Source organism: Monodon monoceros, unplaced genomic scaffold (genome assembly GCF_005190385.1).
Source record: "Monodon monoceros isolate NGI ecotype Baffin Bay Population unplaced genomic scaffold, NGI_Narwhal_1 Super_Scaffold_22, whole genome shotgun sequence".
In the NCBI taxonomy this organism is placed as follows: Eukaryota; Metazoa; Chordata; class Mammalia; order Artiodactyla; family Monodontidae; genus Monodon; species Monodon monoceros.
The window spans coordinates 100823426-100842100 of NW_021703779.1; the positions used below are offsets into that span (position 1 = coordinate 100823426).

At 37.8% G+C, this 18675-nt stretch overlaps 1 protein-coding gene across 3 annotated transcripts in view; it reads right to left on the reverse strand.

Annotated features, from left to right (window-relative positions):
• Positions 1–8752: 8752 nt before the first annotated feature.
• The window catches only part of CUL4B (cullin 4B), a 38622-nt gene continuing 28699 nt past the window's right edge, over positions 8753–18675 (reverse strand). For all 3 annotated transcript variants that reach the window (XM_029241216.1, XM_029241217.1, XM_029241215.1), the window contains exons 17-21: positions 18451–18564; positions 17315–17420; positions 16033–16205; positions 13548–13700; positions 8753–11416 (exon numbers count right to left, since the gene is read on the reverse strand). In XM_029241216.1, coding sequence (XP_029097049.1) covers positions 11321–11416; positions 13548–13700; positions 16033–16205; positions 17315–17420; positions 18451–18564 — 642 coding nt within the window. In that variant the 3' untranslated portion in view covers positions 8753–11320. The remainder of the gene's footprint in view (positions 11417–13547; positions 13701–16032; positions 16206–17314; positions 17421–18450; positions 18565–18675) is intronic.

Here is an 18675-nt window from a genome sequence, read left to right on the forward strand (position 1 = left end):
CAAAGCAATCTACAGATTCAATGCAATCCCTATCAAATTACCAATGGAATTTTTTACAGAACTAGAACAAAAAATCTTAAAATTCATATGGAGACACAAAAGAGCCCGAATAGCCAAAGCAGTCTTGTGGGAAAAAAACGGAGCTGGAGGAAGCAGACTCCTGGACTTCAGACTATACTACAAAGCTATAGTAATCAAGACAGTATGGTACTGGCACAAAAACAGAAATATAGATCAATGGAACAGGATAGAAAGCCCAGAGATAAACCCACGCACCTATGGTCAATTAATCTATGACAAAAGAGGCAAGGATATACAGTGGAGAAAAGACAGTCTCTTCAGTAAGTGGTGCTGGGAAAACTGGACAGCTCCATGTAAAAGAATGAAATTAGAACACTCCCTAACACCATACACAAAAATAAACTCAAAATGGATTAGAGACCTAAATATAAGACCAGACACTATAAAACTCTTAGAGGAAAACAGAGGAAGATACACTTTGACATAAATCACAGCAAGATCTTTTTTGATCCACCTCCCAGAGAAATGGAAATTTAAAAAAAAGAAACAAATGGGACCTAATGAAACTTTAAAGCTTTTGCAAAGCAAAGCAAACTATAAACAAGACAAAAAGACAACCCTCAGAATGGGAGAAAATACTTATAAACGAATCAATGGACAAAGGATTAATCTCCAAAATATATAAACAGCTCATGCAGCTCAATATTAAAAAAAAAACCCAATCCAAAAATGGGCAGAAGACCTAAATAGACATTTCTCCAAAGAAGACATACAGATGGCCAAGAAGCACATGAAAAGCTGCTCAGCATCACCAATTATTAGAGAAATGCAAATCAAAACTACAATGAGGTTATCACCTCACACCAGTCAGAATGGGCATCATCAGAAAATCTACCAACAACAAATGCTGGAGAGAGTGTGGAGAAAAGGGAACCCTCTTGCACTGTTGGTGGGAATGTAAATTGATATAGCCACTATGGAGAATAGTATGGAGGTTCCTTAAAAAACTAAAAATAGAATTACCATATGATCCAGCAATCCCACTACTGGGCATATACCCAGAGAAAACCGTAATTCAAAAAGACACATGCACCCCAATGTTCATTGCAGCACTATCTACAATAGCCAGGTCATGGAAGTAACCTAAATGCCCATCAACGGACAAATGGATAGAGAAGATGTCATACATATATACAATGGAATATTACTCAGCAATGAAAAGGAATTAAACTGGGTCATTTGTAGAGATGTGGATGGACCTAGAGACTGTCATACAGAGTGAAGTAAGTCAGAAAGCAAAAAACAAATATCATATAGTAATGCATATGTGTGGAATCTAGAAAAATGGTACAGATGAATCGGTTTGCAAGGCAGAAATAGACACAGATGCAGAGAACAAATGTATGGACACCAACGGAGGAAAGCGGTGGTGTGGGTGATGGTGGTGGGATGAATTGGGAGATTAGGATCGACATATATATACACTACTATATAAAATAGATAACTTATAAGAACCAAAGGTGAAATAAGTTCAGACGTAAAAAAGCAGAAAGAACTCATCACCAGTAGATCCCCCAGTAAAAGAAATGTTAAATGATGTCCTTCAGAAGAAAAGTGATACCAGATGGAAATCTGGATGTATACAAAGGAATGAAGAGCTTTGGAAGTGATAACTCCATGGGTAAATATGTAAGATTTTAAAAAATCATTTAAATCTCTTTATAAGACATGTGACTTAAAAACAAGAACAGTGTTTTGTGTAGTTTCCAACATATATAAAAGCAAAACGAATAAAGATCCAGAGGGGAGAAATGGAAGAACACTACTGTGTGATTCTTATACCGTAAGTGAAATGGTATAATATCACCCAAAGGTAGAATATGACAGGTTAAAGATGTATAACTATAAAATCTAAAGCAATAACAAAACACAGCTATAGTTAATAAACAAAAGTGAGAAAATAACATCATAACAATGCTCAATTAACTTTAAGTGTAATTTATCACTTTTTCCATTTATGAATCATATTTTTGATTTGATATCTAAGAACTTTTTATCATAAATCCCCATAGATTTTTCCATTTTTTCCTAGAAGTCTTATATATTACATTTAAGATCATGATAAAATTTGAAACATGAAGCCAATTTAACAGATAACATTAAGTGTACCAACATTTGCATTGTAAGGGTCCCAGGAGAAGAGAGAGAGAAGGGGATTCAAAATGTATTTAATGAAATTATAGCTGAAAATTTCCCAAACCTGAAGAAGGAAACAGATATCTATACAGGAAGCACAGAGGGTCCCAAACAAGACGAACCCGAACAGACCCACACCAAGACATATCATAGTTAAAATGGCAAAAGTTAAAGATAACTAAAGAGGTCTTGGGACTTCCCTGGTGGTCCAGTGGTTAAGACTCCGGGCTTCCACTGCAGGGGGCATGGGTTGGATCCCTGGTTGGGGAAAATCCTGCATGCTGGGAGTTCTATAGGCAGCAAAAGAAAACAAAATCATATACAAGGGAATCCCCATAAGGCTATCAGCTGGTTTCTCTGCAGACACTTTGCAGGCCAGTAGGGAGTGGCATGATATGTTCAAAGTGTTGAAAGGGAAAAACCTACAACCTAGGATACTGTACCCAGCAAGATTACCATTTATAAAAGAAAGAGAGATAAAGAACAAGACAAGCAAAAACTAAAAGACTTCATCAATACTAAACCTACCCTGAAAGAAACATTAAAGGGTCTTCTCTAAGTGGATAAGAAGAATGTATAGGAAAGGGAAAATACCACTAGGAAAGGCAAATGTATAGTAAGGACTGAGAATCAACCACTTAAGCCAGTATGAACATAAAAAGACAAAAAGTGGTAAAAGCACCTATAACTAAAATGAACAGTTAAGGGATAAGCATGAAGATATAAAATAGGACATCAAAAACACAAAACGTGGGGAGGGGAGTAAAAAAATGTAGACCTTTTAGAATGTTTTTGAACTTAAATGACTACTGGTTTAAAATTAGTAGATATAGGACCTCCCTGGTGGCGCAGTGGTTAAGAATCCACCTGCTAATGAAGGGGACACAGGTTCGAGCCCTACTCTGGGAAGATCCCACATGCCGTAGAGCAACTAAGCCTGTGCACCACAACTACTGAGTGTGTGCTACAGAGCCCTCGAGCCACAACTACTGAGCCCACATGCCACAACTACTGATGCCCGCGCGCCTAGAACCCATGCTCTGCAACAAGAGAAGCCACCACAATGAGAAGCCCGCGCACCGCAACGAAGAGTAGCCCCCACTCGCCGCAACTAGAGAGCCCACACAGAGCAACGAAGACCCAACGCAGCCAAAAAATAAAATAAAAAATAAAAAAAATAAAATTATTAGATATAATTATAGGCCAACACATGAACCCCATGGTAACCACAAATAAAAAACCAACAATAGATACACAAAAACTAAAAAGATAGGTACACAAGCAAACTACTAAGGAAAATCATCAAACCACAAGGGAAGAAATGAACAGAGAAGAACTAACAAAAACAACTGGAAGTCAAGTGATAAACTGGCAGTAAGTACACAGCTATCAATAATTACTTTAAATGGCAATGGACTAAATGCTCCAATCAAAAGACAGAGGGTGGTTGATTTGATAAAAAAAAATACACTTGAATACGTTGCCTACAAGAGACTCACACCATATACAAAAATAGACACAAAATGTATTAAAGCCTAAATGTAAGACCTGAAACCATAAAATTCCTAGTAGAGAACATAGGCAGAACAGTCTTTGACATAAATTGTAGCAATATTTTTTTGGATCTGTCTCCAAAGGCAAAAGAAATAAAAGCAAATATAAACAAGCGGGACCTAATTAAACTTAAAATCTTTTGCAGAGCAAAGGAAACCATCAACTAAAGGAAAAGACGACCTATGGACTGGGAGAAAGTATTTGCAAATGATATGACCGACAAGTGATTAATATCCAAAATATACATAAACAACTTATACAATATCAAAAAAAAAACCAATAAAAAATGGGCAGAAGACCTGAATAGACATTTTTCCAAAGAAGACATACAGATGGCTAACAGTAACATGAAAAGATGCTCAACATCGCCATTAGAGAAGTACAAATCAAAACAATGAGATATCACCTCACACCTGTCAAAATGACTATCATCAATCAGTCTACAAATATCAATTGCTGGTGAGAATGTGAAGAAAAGGGAATCCTTCTACACTGTTGGTGGGAATGTAAAGTGGTGCAGCCACAATCGAAAACAGTATGGAGGTTCCTCAGAAGACTAAAAATAGAACTACCATATGATTCAGCAACTCCACTCCTGAGTATATATCCAGAAAAAACGAAAACACTAATTCAAAAAGATACATGCACCCCAGTGTTCACAGCAGCATTATTTACAATGGTCAAAATATGAAAGCAACCCAAGTGTCCATCAACAGACAACTGGATTAAGAAGATGTGGTATATATATACAATGAAATATTACTCAGCCATAAGAAAAGAATGAAATTCTGACATTTGCAGCAACATGGATGGACCTAGAGATTAGTATCCTTAGTGCAATAAGTCAGAGAAAGACAAATACTTAAATGCAGAGTTAAAAAAGTAGTACAATGAATGTACATAGCAAAACGGAAAAAGAGAACAAACTACTGGTTACCAGTGGGGAGAGGGAATGGAGGACAGGCAAGTTGGAGTATGGGATTAAGAGATACAAACTATTATGTATAAACTACATAAGCGACAAGGGTATATTGTATAGCACAGAGAATTATAGCCATTGTCTTATAATTTTAATGGAGTATAATGTGTAAAAATAATGAATCACTATGCTGTACACCAAAACTAATATAATATTGTAAATCAACTATACTTCAATATAAACATAAGAAAATAAAGCTTCCAAGAAAAAAATATTCTTAAGACCTTGTGGTAGGGAAATACTTTTTCAACGAGATACGAAAAAGTTCTAAACATCAAGGAAAAGATTGATAAATTTGACTAAATTAAGAAATTCTGTACATAAAAAGTCACCTATAAGAGTGCAAAAAGTGGGACTTCCCTGGTGGCACAGTGGTTAAGAATCCGCCTGCCAATGCAGGGGATACGGGTCCGAACTCTGGTCTGGGAAGATCCCACATGCCACAAAGCAACTAAGCCCATGCGCCACAACTACTGAGCCTGTGCTCTAGAGCCCGAGAGCCACAACTACTGAGCCCATGTGCCACAACTTCTGCAGCCTGCATGCCTAGAGCCTGTGCTCCGCAACAAAGAGAAGCCACTGCAATGAGAGGCCTGCACACAACAACAAAGAGTAGCCCGGCCCCTGCTCGCCACAACTAGAGAAAGCCTGCGCACAGCAACGAAGACCCAACGCAGCCAAAAAATAAATTTATTTTTTAAAAAGTGTAAAAAGTCAAGCTACAGTGTATCATACAATTGTCTCTAGTCATATGCAGTTATTGAGTACATGAAATGTGACTAATCCAAATTCAGACGGGCTGGAGGTGTAAAATACAGTCTGGGTTTTGAAGATTTCATATAAAATGTAAAATCTAATAATTTTTATATTGATTTCATGTTGAAACAAAAATACTTTGGCTATGATGGCTGTGATGATTAACTTCATGTGTCAACTTGACCAGGTCACAGTGTACCCAGATATTTGGTCAAACACTATTTCAGGTGTTGTCTCTGAGGGTGTTTTTGGATGAGATTAATATTTGAATTGGTAGACTGAGTAAAGCAGACTGCCCTTCCTAATGTGGGTGGGCCTCATCCAATCATAGGCTTGAATAGAACAAAAAGGCTGACCCTCCCATGAGTGAGTGGGAATTTCCTCCTGCCTGACTGCTGTGGTGAGACATCAGTCTTTTTCTGCCTTTGAACTCCAACTGAAACAGCTCTTGTTTCTCCAGTCTGCTGGTTTTTTGGACTGAACTACACCATTGGCTCTACTGACTGCAGATCATGGGACTTCTCAATGTTCATTACTGTGTGAGCCAGCTCCTTATGATAAACCTCTCCCTCTCTCCACACACACACACACACACACACACACTCACTACTTGCTCTATGTCTCTGGAGAACCTTAATAGATTGGGTTAAATAAAATATATTAAAATTATTTTCACTTGTTTATTTTTGACTTTTTTAAAATGGCTACTAGAAAATTTAAAATTACACGTGGCTCACATTATATTTCTATTGGCCACTGATGATCTAACACATATAAGGAACTTCTGTAAAAAAAGAAACAAATTTGTATCCCCCAAGTGCTTTAGATATTGGAATTACCTGATACAGGATACAAAGTTACTAGTGTAAGAAAAATATTTAATTAAAAGAACCACAAAAATGAGCAAGCAACAGCAGACTATCAAAATGACTAGGCAGATTTATATAAGAAGCAAATAAGACTTTTAGAAATAAAAATATAAACTGTTGAAGTTAAAAGTTTGGTGAATGAATTAAAGAGAAGACTGGGCTCTGAAGACAATTAGTTTATTGGAAAACAGTTCTAAAGAAATTACCAAGAATGCAGCCTTAGGGATGGAAAATATGATAGAGATAGAGGATAAAATAAGAAACTCTACATGTCTGACTTAGTTCCAAGGGGAGAAAAGAGACAGAATGGAGGAGAGGCAATATTTGAAAAACAAAATAATGGTTGAGGGCTTCCCTGGTGGCGCAGTGGTTAAGAATCTGCCTGCCAATGCAGGGGACACGGGTTTGATCCTTGGTCTGGGAAGATCCCACATGCCGTGGAGCAACTAAGCCCACGTGCCACAACTACTGAGCCTGTGCTCTAGAGCCCGCAAGCCACAACTACTGAGCCCATGTGCCACAACTACTGAAGCCCAAGCACCTAGAGCCCATGCTGCACAACAAGAGAAGCCACCACAGTGAGAAGCCTGCACACTGCAACGAAGAGTAGCCCCGGCTACCCGCAACTAGAGGAAGCCCACGCACAGCAACGAAGACCCAACACAGCCAAAATTAAAATAAATAATAAAAATAAATACATTAAAAAAACAGTAAAAAAAAAGATGTTATGGAACCAGCTTTTAACTTGGAGGAAGGGACAAGAAAACAAAAAAAGAAAAAGAAAATAAAGTGGAGGGAGGGGACATGAGCCAAGGAAATGTAGCTCTAGAGAGAGTGTGGCCCTGCGAACACCTTGACTTCAGCCCAGTAAAGCTGATTTCTGACTTCTGGCCTCTAGAAATGTGAGAGAATTAATTTCTGTTGTTTTAAGCCACTACATTTGTGGTAATTTGTTACAGCAGCCACAGGAACCTAATGCACCTACTATGGCTAGAAACTTCCCTAAGTGTTCGAGATACATCAATGAACAAAACAAAGGTCTCTGCCCTAATGGAGCTTAAACTCTACACTAGCGGAGTAAACAGACAATATGCCGTAAGTATTGTTAACAAGTAAATTGTATAGTATGTAAAAGGTAACAAATGATATGTAAAAAAGGAAAAAGAGCAGGGTGAGTGTGGAATCGGTAGTGTGTGGTGGCGTTGGTGGGCAAGTTGAAATTTTAAATAGAATGGCTATGGTAAGCTTCACTGAGAAGGTGGTGTTTGAGCAGAGACTAATGTTTTAATTTGCGGTGTTCATTTTTAAAAGAGGACAAAACTAAAACACTGGACAACAACACTGTGTTAAGTTGGGGGAGAGGTGATCAGTATTAAAGTGTTTTAACATCTTTATATTAATTGGGAGGAAAATTTAGATATTTTTGACTTTGTTAAGCATATATACTAACATATCAAGGGTAATCAGTAAAAGAAAAGAAATAGAATATATAACTTCCAAATAAGTAGTGGGGAAAATGGAATAAAAAAATAAACAAAACTCAACATATATTTTTTAAAGCTGAGAAAGGAGAAAAAGCAAAGAAAATTAGAAGAGATAAAGAGCAACCAGTAAGATGTTAGAAACAAATGCAAATGGATATAATCTTCCAGTTAAAGGACAGAAATTGTCTTCAACTATACCTCAATAAAAAAATAAATGTATATTATGAAAAAAATGACAGAAACTGTCAGATTAGGGGAAAGATGAGAAAATCCATCTAATATGGAAGAGACACACCTAAAATATAAGAAAAGGCTGTTAAGCAATGAAGAGATATACCAAGCAAATACTAGACAAAAGTCAGGGTAGTTATGTTAAGACAAAATACTAAAACTGACTCAAGAAATAGAAAATCTGAAAAAAACTATTAAGAGATTGAATCAATAATCAAAAAACTCCCCATAAAAGAAAGCCCAGGACCAGATAGCTTCATGAATTCTAGTAAGTATTTAAAGAATTAACACCAATCCTTCTCAACTTAAATCTAGACTAGTTTCATACTGACTTTATGAAACTACTTGACTCTGAGGATTTGGATGAAACAATGTTTCTACTTGTGCTTGATTTTTCTAAAATAGAACATTTAAGAATAAATACTCACCTTGAGGATTCCTGGGAATCATCCGTTACCATACCTTCCCCTCCACATTCCTACAGCATTACTATCAAACCACCACAAAAATTAAAAAGAAACTTAAAAAATAACAAAACTGACAACTGTGAATTCATTAAAGAAATCATTAGGAAGATGTTAAGTTCTGTGGTTTTATAATATTCTTACAATATTTGAATTTTAAAGATCTTCTCCAGAAACTTTTTTTAAATAAAAGTTTTATTGGAGAAAAATAGAACCACCACGTACACAGGGAAAAGAGCACAAAAATTCAACTGATACAGAACTGAAAGTCACAATTATCCAATGTTGTTTGCGATTACTTTTCAATTTCTTAAACAGCTTCCCTCAATTTGTTTAATAGTCTCACCAATTTTTTCAGCTGAAATAGCATCAAGTTTTCAAAAAATTAAGAGCCTCAGGGAAGGGACCAGCTTTCAAGATAACAAAGGTAACACCAAGAGTCTCCTAATGGTACCAATTCTACCTAAAAATTCCTTAAGAGTAATTATTGAGTCTGGTGGAACAGTCTACGTATCTCACAGACCATCAGGGATGAGTTAGAACACTGACTTAGATGGTCCAGTATGGAGAGAGGGCAAAAAAATAGCTGCATTTCCTTGTCAGATAAGCTCAGTTAAGGAAACCAGGGAGGCTCTAAGAAAATACAGGCAGGGCTTCCCTGGTGGCGCAGTGGTTGAGAGTCCGCCTGCCGATGCAGGGGACACGGGTTCGTGCCCCAGTCCGGGAAGATCCCACATGCCGCGGAGCGGCTGGGCCCGTGAGCCGTGGCCGCTGAGCCTGCGCGTCCGGAGCCTGTGCTCCGCAACGGGAGAGGCCACAACAGTGAGAGGCCCACGTACCGATAAAAAAAAAAAAAAAAGAAAAAGAAAATACAGGCAATGGCTGCTCAAAAATAGTTAGGAAGGCATTCTAAATACCACATACAGTGGACAACAGTGTGTAAGTTTGATGTAGTTATAAAGAAAACAGGCAACTTTAAAAAGAATAGCTGGTCACAGGTCTTTGAGAACTCAAGAAAACAATCAATAGCAAACACAAGAGCCAAAAGTCTCAGTTAAGGGTTAGGACCTAGGTATTCTTCTTAATGGTTCCAAATAGTCAAGGAAATATACTGCTGCAAAAAAGCATTAAAGCAGGCTTCCCTGGTGGCGCAGTGGTTGAGAGTCTGCCTGCCGATGCAGGGGACGCAGGTTCGTGCCCCGGTCTGGGAGGGTCCCGCATGCCGCAGAGCGGCTGGGCCCATGGGCCATGGCCGCTGAGCCTGCACGTCCAGAGCCTGCGCGTCCGGAGCCTGTGCTCCGCGATGGGAGAGGCCACGGCAGTGAAAAAGCATTAAAGCAGTTCTGATTTTTTTAAAAATCAAAACAAAATTTCTGCTTTTCCTCCAAGATCAATTCACTTCAAAGCTTCAAGGAAAAACAAACAGGGAAGCAAAACAGAACCCCAAACCCAAAAACAAAAAACCACTGATGGTAAAAGAGAAGACTTTTACTCACATTATCAATTTGAAAAACAATACTTCTGCTATTTTCTATGTATGAACAATCCTAGGACATTCCCCTGAAAGGTAGGTGTCCAGTGGCTATGAGAACTCTTTATCTTCAAGCAATTTTGAAAGGAATAAGATCAGCATAATACAGAATTTGAAATTCCCAACTAGGGGGTGTATGGGGGAAATGAGGAAGGATCTAGTTCTATCTAGGGCTTTAGGAAGTTAAAATAAGGATGAAAGGAAATGCTTATATGCCAACAAAAAGGAGAGTTGAGGTGCTTCCAAAAAAAAAACTTTGGTAAAGAAAATAGGAATGCTAAATCCCAGGAAGCCTGTAACAATCTACAATTGGTCCAAGTTAAAGACAAAACTGTCCAAACAACATTAAAGTCTAAAGGAAGTTGAAAACTAGTTTATGAATTTTTGCTCTTGTAAAAAGTTACACAACACGTGGGTTTTGGTCTCTTTTGCGATGTTCATATTATATTCATTTTTAATATGAAGAAAGAGTTGGATTTTTCTCTCCTACCATGTTCTTCTAGTACAACTGACCAGCAATTTTCTATTTCAGCTATTTTTATAAGTACCTGTTAATCAGCACAGTAAACTCAGGGCTGAACCATATACACACATCCCATGGGAACATTTTAGGATGTGTGTATACAAGACTATGTAAGCAACTGTCCCTCTGCTTGAAAACTTGTTTCCAAATAAAAAATTTAAAAACATCCCTTTCAGTGTAACAGAACATTACTTAGTAAAATATCAATAGCTATGACAACTTATTTTTCTCTTCAAGGGAAATCACAAAACAGGTGAACAACCAAGTCCAGGGTGGTTTTTCTATTTGATAAATACATCCAGAACTCTGTACAGTAAATAAAGTTTGCATGCAGTTTAAGTATCTTTAAATGACATTTTAAGCAAATAAACCTTTTGCTTCATAATTAATGGTGTATAAGAACCCCCCTCCTCTTTTTTTTAATAGCCATAGGGACCTCTTCCCCAGTTCCAAATAGGAATCATGAAGACCAGGTACTTTCTTAAGAGTTTTCTGCACATCATACTAAATAACATGCAAAGAGTTCAACAACATTCTTCTTAAAGGTAAGTATTACTCTTTAAATGGGCATGTTAACCACTGAAAAGTCACTCAACTATTTCCATTACACTGCTTCATTTGGTCATTGGTAGTATAAAAGAAGTCAAATAATAACAGGTTAGTTTATCCACTGGTTACTGTTTATGACACCAAATGCTCCAAGGCCAACATTTTATGCAATATAATTGTACTGGTTTGGATTTTCTTTATCTCTTTCCATGTAGTCCCGGTCAATTAAGGATTCTATTCTCTTCTTAAGATCAGCAGGCTGTAAGAGAAGGCAAATTTTCAGTGCAAAGCTCATAATCACTAGCTCAAGCCCATTTACCAATACCCCATGAAAAAAAAAAAAAAGAACAGTTTTGGCTCATTGAGTTAATGTATTTAATCTCCTTAATATTTTTTAATTTTTATTTTAAAAATCTTAATATTTTTTAATTTAAAAATTTTAAATCTCCTTGATTTTTTAAAGAGGAAAGTATAATGAAAATAAACCAGGTTAAAAGATGTTTTTACACTATACATACATTGTCACATCTTATTTATTTATCTGTTTATCTATTTATCTACCTATGTATCTATCTATATCTACCTATCTATCTGGCTGTGCTGGGTCTTAGTTGCGGCAGCATGAGGAGTCTTTGTTGCTGCGTGCAGGATCTTTAGTTGTGGCATGTGGAATCTAGTTCCGTCACCAGGGATCGAACCCAGGCCCCCTGCACTGGGAGTGGGGAGTCTTAGCCACTGGACCACCAAGGAAGTCCCCTGTCAAACTGTTATACAATACTTTACTTTTCTATTTTAAAGAGGTCTTCTAAGAACCAGCTATTCTCTGCACGAATACAAAAGACTACCATAACTCCACAAAAGGAACACAGTATAGTTTAAGGAAACAGAATGCTATTTAGTTTTGCCAAGATAGTTTGAGAAAATAAGTAGACCCTAAATTTGGACAAAAGCTGGTTCTCAAAGTCAGGTTGCATATTTATAAATTAAATAAAAAATGTACTATGGAAATCACTATTTACAAGAATACTACAACAAATGGTTTGATAAGTGAAGTATCATCTAATTCAGATCTTCGTATTTCAGGTTTAACGTTTAACTGTTACCTGCTATAATTGATTTGAATTTTTGAATCCTGTTTGTTGAAAAATCATTGAGAAAGATTATAGCTTGTTCTCATGATTGCATTCTTAGCTCTTGGGTAACAAAATTCCACTGTCTTTTGTATCTAGCCTATAAAGACAATATAATCTTGCTTGCTAACAGTTTTTCAGATTGTGTAAAATGGGTACTTGATCAAGAAAGGTAAAAAGGGAAAGTAGTTTGATGGGGCAGCCAAAATTTCACCAAAGTTTGAATTCCAAGATTTGAAGATCAAAATGACTTTCTCTTAATTATGGTGAAAGACCTAGAATATCAGCGCAATATTTATTACAGTGATCCTCTACCTTCCCTAGCTAGCTAGCATCAGTGATCTCTCTGGCTAGAGGTGAAATGATTGTTAAGGCAGAACATGAGGGTGAGCGTGTGGTAATGAGGAGGCAGTATTAGGTTTGGAGGAGAGAGAAAGCCTACCTTATTAGCAGTGACAGCTAATGAGCACTTATGTGCCAGGCCCAGTGCTAAGTTTTACATATATTATCTCATTTAAGCTTCACAACAATCCTACGAGATAAGTACTATTATCATCTCCATTTTACAAAAGAGGAAACAAGCTCAAGAGGTGAAATGACTTACCTAGGCCCAAAGCTCATGAGAACCCTAACAGCCAAGAGTCTATCCAAACTTTACGAAGTGTTTATCATCATAAGAGTTTGGGAATCTTCTAAAACATGAGATACAGTCCAGTACAACACGACATTGTCTAAGGCGCTTTATTACTGGGCATTTATAATGGAACATGTCCATTTGTTTGCCAGAACTACCCCTAAGCTTTAAAAAAGATGCCTAATGATTACTGGTTATCTGTATAGTTTTTAATGGACACTTACACAAGCAAACTAAATAGATTTAACTTAATTAAAATAACCAAATCTGTCAAATAGCTAGGTATTTCAAGGAGAAAAAGGAAACAAAACTAACAAAGAAGCTCAAAAAATAAAGTGAATAAACTTGAAAATTTCAAAGACTCACTTAGCAGCTAAACTTTCAGGTATAGGAGCTTTTATAAATTGTTTTCCCCTTTTGTCACAGATGCCCACATATGCCAACAAAGGTTTTTCTGGAATCATATATATGAGCATAAGAAATGAAAACTTTTGTCCCTCCAAATGGTCTTGAGGTTTTATTCTATGTTTGTAAGACTTGTGTCTGAAAAATCTAATTTTTATATATAATAAACTCAATATTTTGTATATATAAGCAGCTCAATAATAAAATACAGAAGTACCTACCTTTACTGGAAATTTCAACTGGTTGTACACTTCTGAAACAAGGAGATTGTGGCTAAGTGTCTTTCTCATCTTCATAATTCGAACAATTGCAGCATCAATTTGATACTGTCTGTCTTGAAATACTCTTTCTGTGGTGCTTGCTTGTTCCTCAACCTAACAAAAAAGTTTTAAACTTAGGAACTGTACCTGAAGTGAAACTTGATTACTTATACAAATTGTACATTTTAGGGACATGACACAGTTAATGCTTTAAATATGCTGAACTATCAAAAGAAACCTTATGAATACTGACAAGGACAGAAAAAACCCTACAAACATAACTCCTATCTGGCCTAATGTCCTGTATCAATGAAGTAACACCAATATTAGTTAATAGAAAAATACCATCTTTGAGCTGCTTTTCTAGAAAGAGACAGCTGATGCAGAATTTATCATTTTCTTTTACTCTCTTCTCAAAATCTTAATGTGTCACAAGGTTATTGACCAGATTTCTGTACGACATTAGCTTATCTGTAAAAGTGACTGATTCTGACATCTGACTCAAAGTATAATACTAACCAGCTAAGCTAACCAGTAGTCAAACTTTTTTTTTAACATTTTATTTTATTGTATTTTATTTTTTGGCTGCCTTGGATTTTCGTTGCTGTGCAGGCTTTCTGTAGTTGTGGCGAGCGGGGGCTGCTCTTCGTTGTGGTGTGTGGGCTTCTCATTGCAGTGGCTTCTCTTGTTGCAGAGCATGGGCTCTAGGAGCGCAGGCTTCAGTAGTTGCGGCTCGTGGGCTCTAGAGCACAGGCTCAGTAGTTGTGGTGCGCAGGCTTAGTTGCTCCGCGGCATGTGGGATCTTCCCGGACCAGGAATCGAACCCATGTCCCCTGCGTTGGCAAGCGGATTCTTAACCACTGTGCCACCAGGGAAGTCCCAAATTATTTATCATTAATTTTTATTTTGTAATATATAAATCAGAAATGCACAGTTTAAAAAAAGTTAGTTAACCAATTCTAATGCTAAAGCAAGAATGTTCCTCTTTGGGCTTTTCTTTTTTGTTGCCTCATCACTCGGCATGCGCGATCTTTATTCCCCTGATCGAACCTGTGCCCTCTGCAGTGGAAGTGCAGAGTCTTAACCACTGAATTGCCAGGGAAGTCCCTAGTTTGGGCTTTTTGCAGTTAGTTTCTTTCTGATACAGCACACGTTTTAAAATAACACAGTAATCTAAGGGAATATCACGCCTTTGATGTGAATGTTAACGAGACAGGAACTTGTTTGCGACCTTGACTTCTATCCTTATTATAAAACTTTTTCTCAAGTACTGCATTAAACCTTGTTGGAATTGAAACCAACTGGTTTCAGGAAATGCTGCAGTTGTTGGTTTCCTTAATAAAAATCTCTTACAAATTCAAATGGTAAAAACAAACAAAATATTCACTGTTGATCAAAGAAACACTAACTAAACCTTCCAATTTTTCACCAAGCAAGCTGGAAAAGATTAAAAAAAGAAAATATAATCTTTAGTGCTGGCAAGGGCACAGTAAGACAGGCACTCACATTAGACAGTGTAAATTGGTCCAATCTTTCTAGAACACAAAATGGCATAACGTATTCAGACTCTTAAAATGTTCACACTCCTTAACCCAAAAAATCTACTTCCATGGTAAATTCGTAAGGAAAGGATCAGAGAGATTAAGATTTAGGTACAGAGATGTATCTTGCTGTTTTATTTACAATACTAAGAAGTTATGAATTTAAGTGCCCAACAATGGACATTGGTTGAATAAATTATTATAGCTGTGTAAAAGAATATTGTGTGGCCATCTGCCATTTTATAAAGATGCTTAATGGCATGGAAAAATTCTAAAGACCTGGGGCTTCCCTGGTAGCACAGTGGTTAAGAATCTGCCTGCCGGAAAAAAAAAAAAAAAAAAAAAAAGAATCTGCCTGCCAAGGCAGGGGACACAGGTTCGAGCCCTGGTCCGGGAAGATCCCATATGCCACGGAGCAACTAAGCCCACGCGCCACAACTACTGAGCCTGTGCTCTAGAGCCCGTGAGCCACAACTACTGAGCCTGTGTGCTACAACTACTGAAGCTCACGTGCCTAGAGCCCGTGCTCCGCAACAAGAGAAACCACCGCAATGAGAAGTCTGCACACCGCAACGAAGAGTAGCCCCCATTCACTGCAACTAGAGAATGCCTGCGAGCAGCAACGAAGATCCAATGCAGCCTAAAATAAATAAATAAATTTTAAAAAATTCTAAAGTCTTAATTTAAACACACAAAAAGCAGGATATAAAACTATCAGGCCCAATTGTGTACACCCCCGCCCCCTCAAAACCTGCAAAATCAAATACTGAAATACACTGAGCTAGATATAGGCATAGATAATGTTAATGTTAGTGGTAGTATTCTAGGCTAAAACCTTCTTTATAAATCTTTATTATGAACATATATACCAGTACATTAGAATGAGGAGAATGCAAAAGAAATACCGTTTCTTTCATCTGAATTTGATTGATCTTTATCCTGAAAAGTTTGTGCTTGAAATCATCATTACAAATGAACTTGTCACCATCTTCAATATCTTTACCCTTTGGATTTTTCGCCAGAACTCTAGCTTTGCCACAAGCCAATGACTGCAGTGTTCTTCTTAACTCCCCATCCTCTGAAGAAGAAAGAGTGGCTTAGTTATTTGTTACTAACTCATCAACACGCACAGTTACATTCAACCTCAATCTAGCTCCTACCCCACCCATCTATTAAAACTGTTTCCTTTTTTCCCCAAGATCATGAACAACTTCCTCTTTGTCCTATCCAATGGCTTTTTTCCTGGTCGTTCTCTAAAGGCTTCAGTTATCATTCCGAGTGAATAACCACCACATCTTCAGAAATGACATCTCATTTTCCCCAGTCCTACATTTAAAGGATACCTCCAGCTGGCTCTTTTACTATCATCAATTTTAGTATGTCCAACGTTTTATTCATCATCTTCCCCATAAAACTGTTTTCTTTCCAATTGTTAGTTATGAAGCTACCAACCTCCTCTGGTGAGAAACCCTGGAATCATCTTTTAACTCTTCCCTCTCCTGCATCCTCCACATATCTAGTAGTTGCTTCCTTAGAGATGCTTCGTCTCTCTTCTCATTGGCCTCATTCTAGTCTAAGCTCATTATCACTTTACGCCTGAATTACCCCATTAGCTTTTGGACTGGAATCTCTTCATCCTTCAAGCTGCCCTACTATCTACTGATTATAGGCAAGCTGCCCAAATAAGTCACTTCCAATATGTCACACACTTGAGATCCTACAATGTATGTTTCACTTGCTAGATCTGTAAGGCTCTCCATATCTTACCTATCTAACTTTGTATCTCACTACTCTATGCTGCAGTTAAACTTCTTATGACTCCTGCCCACACTGTGCTGATTCCTTCCTCCACACCTTTTCTCATGGTATTTCCTCTTGCAAACTATGCCTTCTCCCTAACTTAAATCTGAAGGCCCAGCCCAAGTCCTACCTCCTTCATGAAGGCTTTCCCAATTGTGCCAGTCCACAGTTATCTCTTGCTTCACTGAACTCCTAACACACTCTGTCAGCACCACAGATTGGTACTTATTTGTTGTGAAATTAAGTGTCATTTCTCCCTTTCCCCATGGTTCCCCAAGTGCTGAGGAGGGGGATTATCCCTTTATAGTCCCCCAGAGCTCTTAACCAAGTGGAGTGCACATAGTGGACACCGAAAAATGCATGCTAATCAAACGATTCAACACAAACCTATTCCGGTAGCCTGCTTGATCTCTTCTAAACTGAACTCTTCTCCCTCATTAAACATTAGCAGCACCAGTGTTTGAAAAAGAGAGACCTGGAGTTCCTTTTTACCCTGTTGGAGAAACAACAGTGTTTAGCCATCATTTTTTTAAAAGCTGCATGAAAATTAATCAAATAACTAATCTCTTACTGGAAAAGCATTTTTCAATTAGTGGATTTAGAAACTCGGATTAACATTATCCAGAAAGGCCAGTATGTTCAGTGTACGGTTTAGGTGTGATCCTACCTAAAACAGGAGGAAGGATTGGGTGACCTTTCTACAGGTCTTTTTTTAAGTCTTATAATTAAAACAACAAAGTAATGAAAATTAATGACTCGGTTTTATGTGTCATTACAGATATTTATCATGAGCAACAAGAAATCACTATTTCAATGCATTTTAACTCTTCTGATTCAGATTAGTCATGAAAAGCTGTAGGATTTTTTGAAATTGATATAAGAACTGTTCCCCTTAACGCCCACTCTATTCTCTAGCTCCCAGCAACAAGAAAAGAAGTTTCCTGTCAAGAAGTGGCAGCGTGGGGGCTTCCCTGGTGGCGCAGTGGTTGAGAATCCGCCTGCCAATGCAGGAGACACGGGTTCGAGCCCTGATCTGGGAAGATCCCACATGCCGTGGAGCAACTGGCCCCGTGTGCCACAACTACTGAGCCTGCGCTCTAGAGCCTGTGCTCTGCCACAAGAGAGGCCACGATAGCGAGAGGCCCGCGCACTGCGATGAAGAGTGGCCCCCGCTCGCCGCAACTATAGAGAGCCCTCGCACAGAAACGAAGAGCCAACACAGCCATAGATAAATAAATTAATAAATAAAAATTTAAAAAAGAAGTGGCAGTGTGAATTTTGCATCCACAGGTGGGGAAAGGGTGTGGGAGAAAAGGGTTATTGGTTTTGGTTTTGCAGCAGGGCCCAATCAACAGTGGAAAAGACCACATTCTTATAATATACACAGGGCTGTGACAAGCTATCACTATCTCATGCAGATATTCAGGACAAATTTATAAAACACCTTAAACCTTCAAATTAAGAGGAATGACCTCAATATCAAAGATGAAGGTGAAAACTAAGTTTGGGGAACATCCACTTACCTCTTTAAATTCTGCCTTTAGCACACAGTGTCCTAGGGTTGACTGCCACTGAAGTTTCCTGCCACTATGTTTGCCTAGGTAAAAGGTCTTGAAAATCTCCTGAAGTTTTACCATCTACAATAAATAAAACAAAACTTTATTTAAGCTCTGTATCCAATATCACGTTCACCACTTTTTATATTTATCTGGTGTAAAAATTTCTGGAAGTTTTAAAGACTATACAGA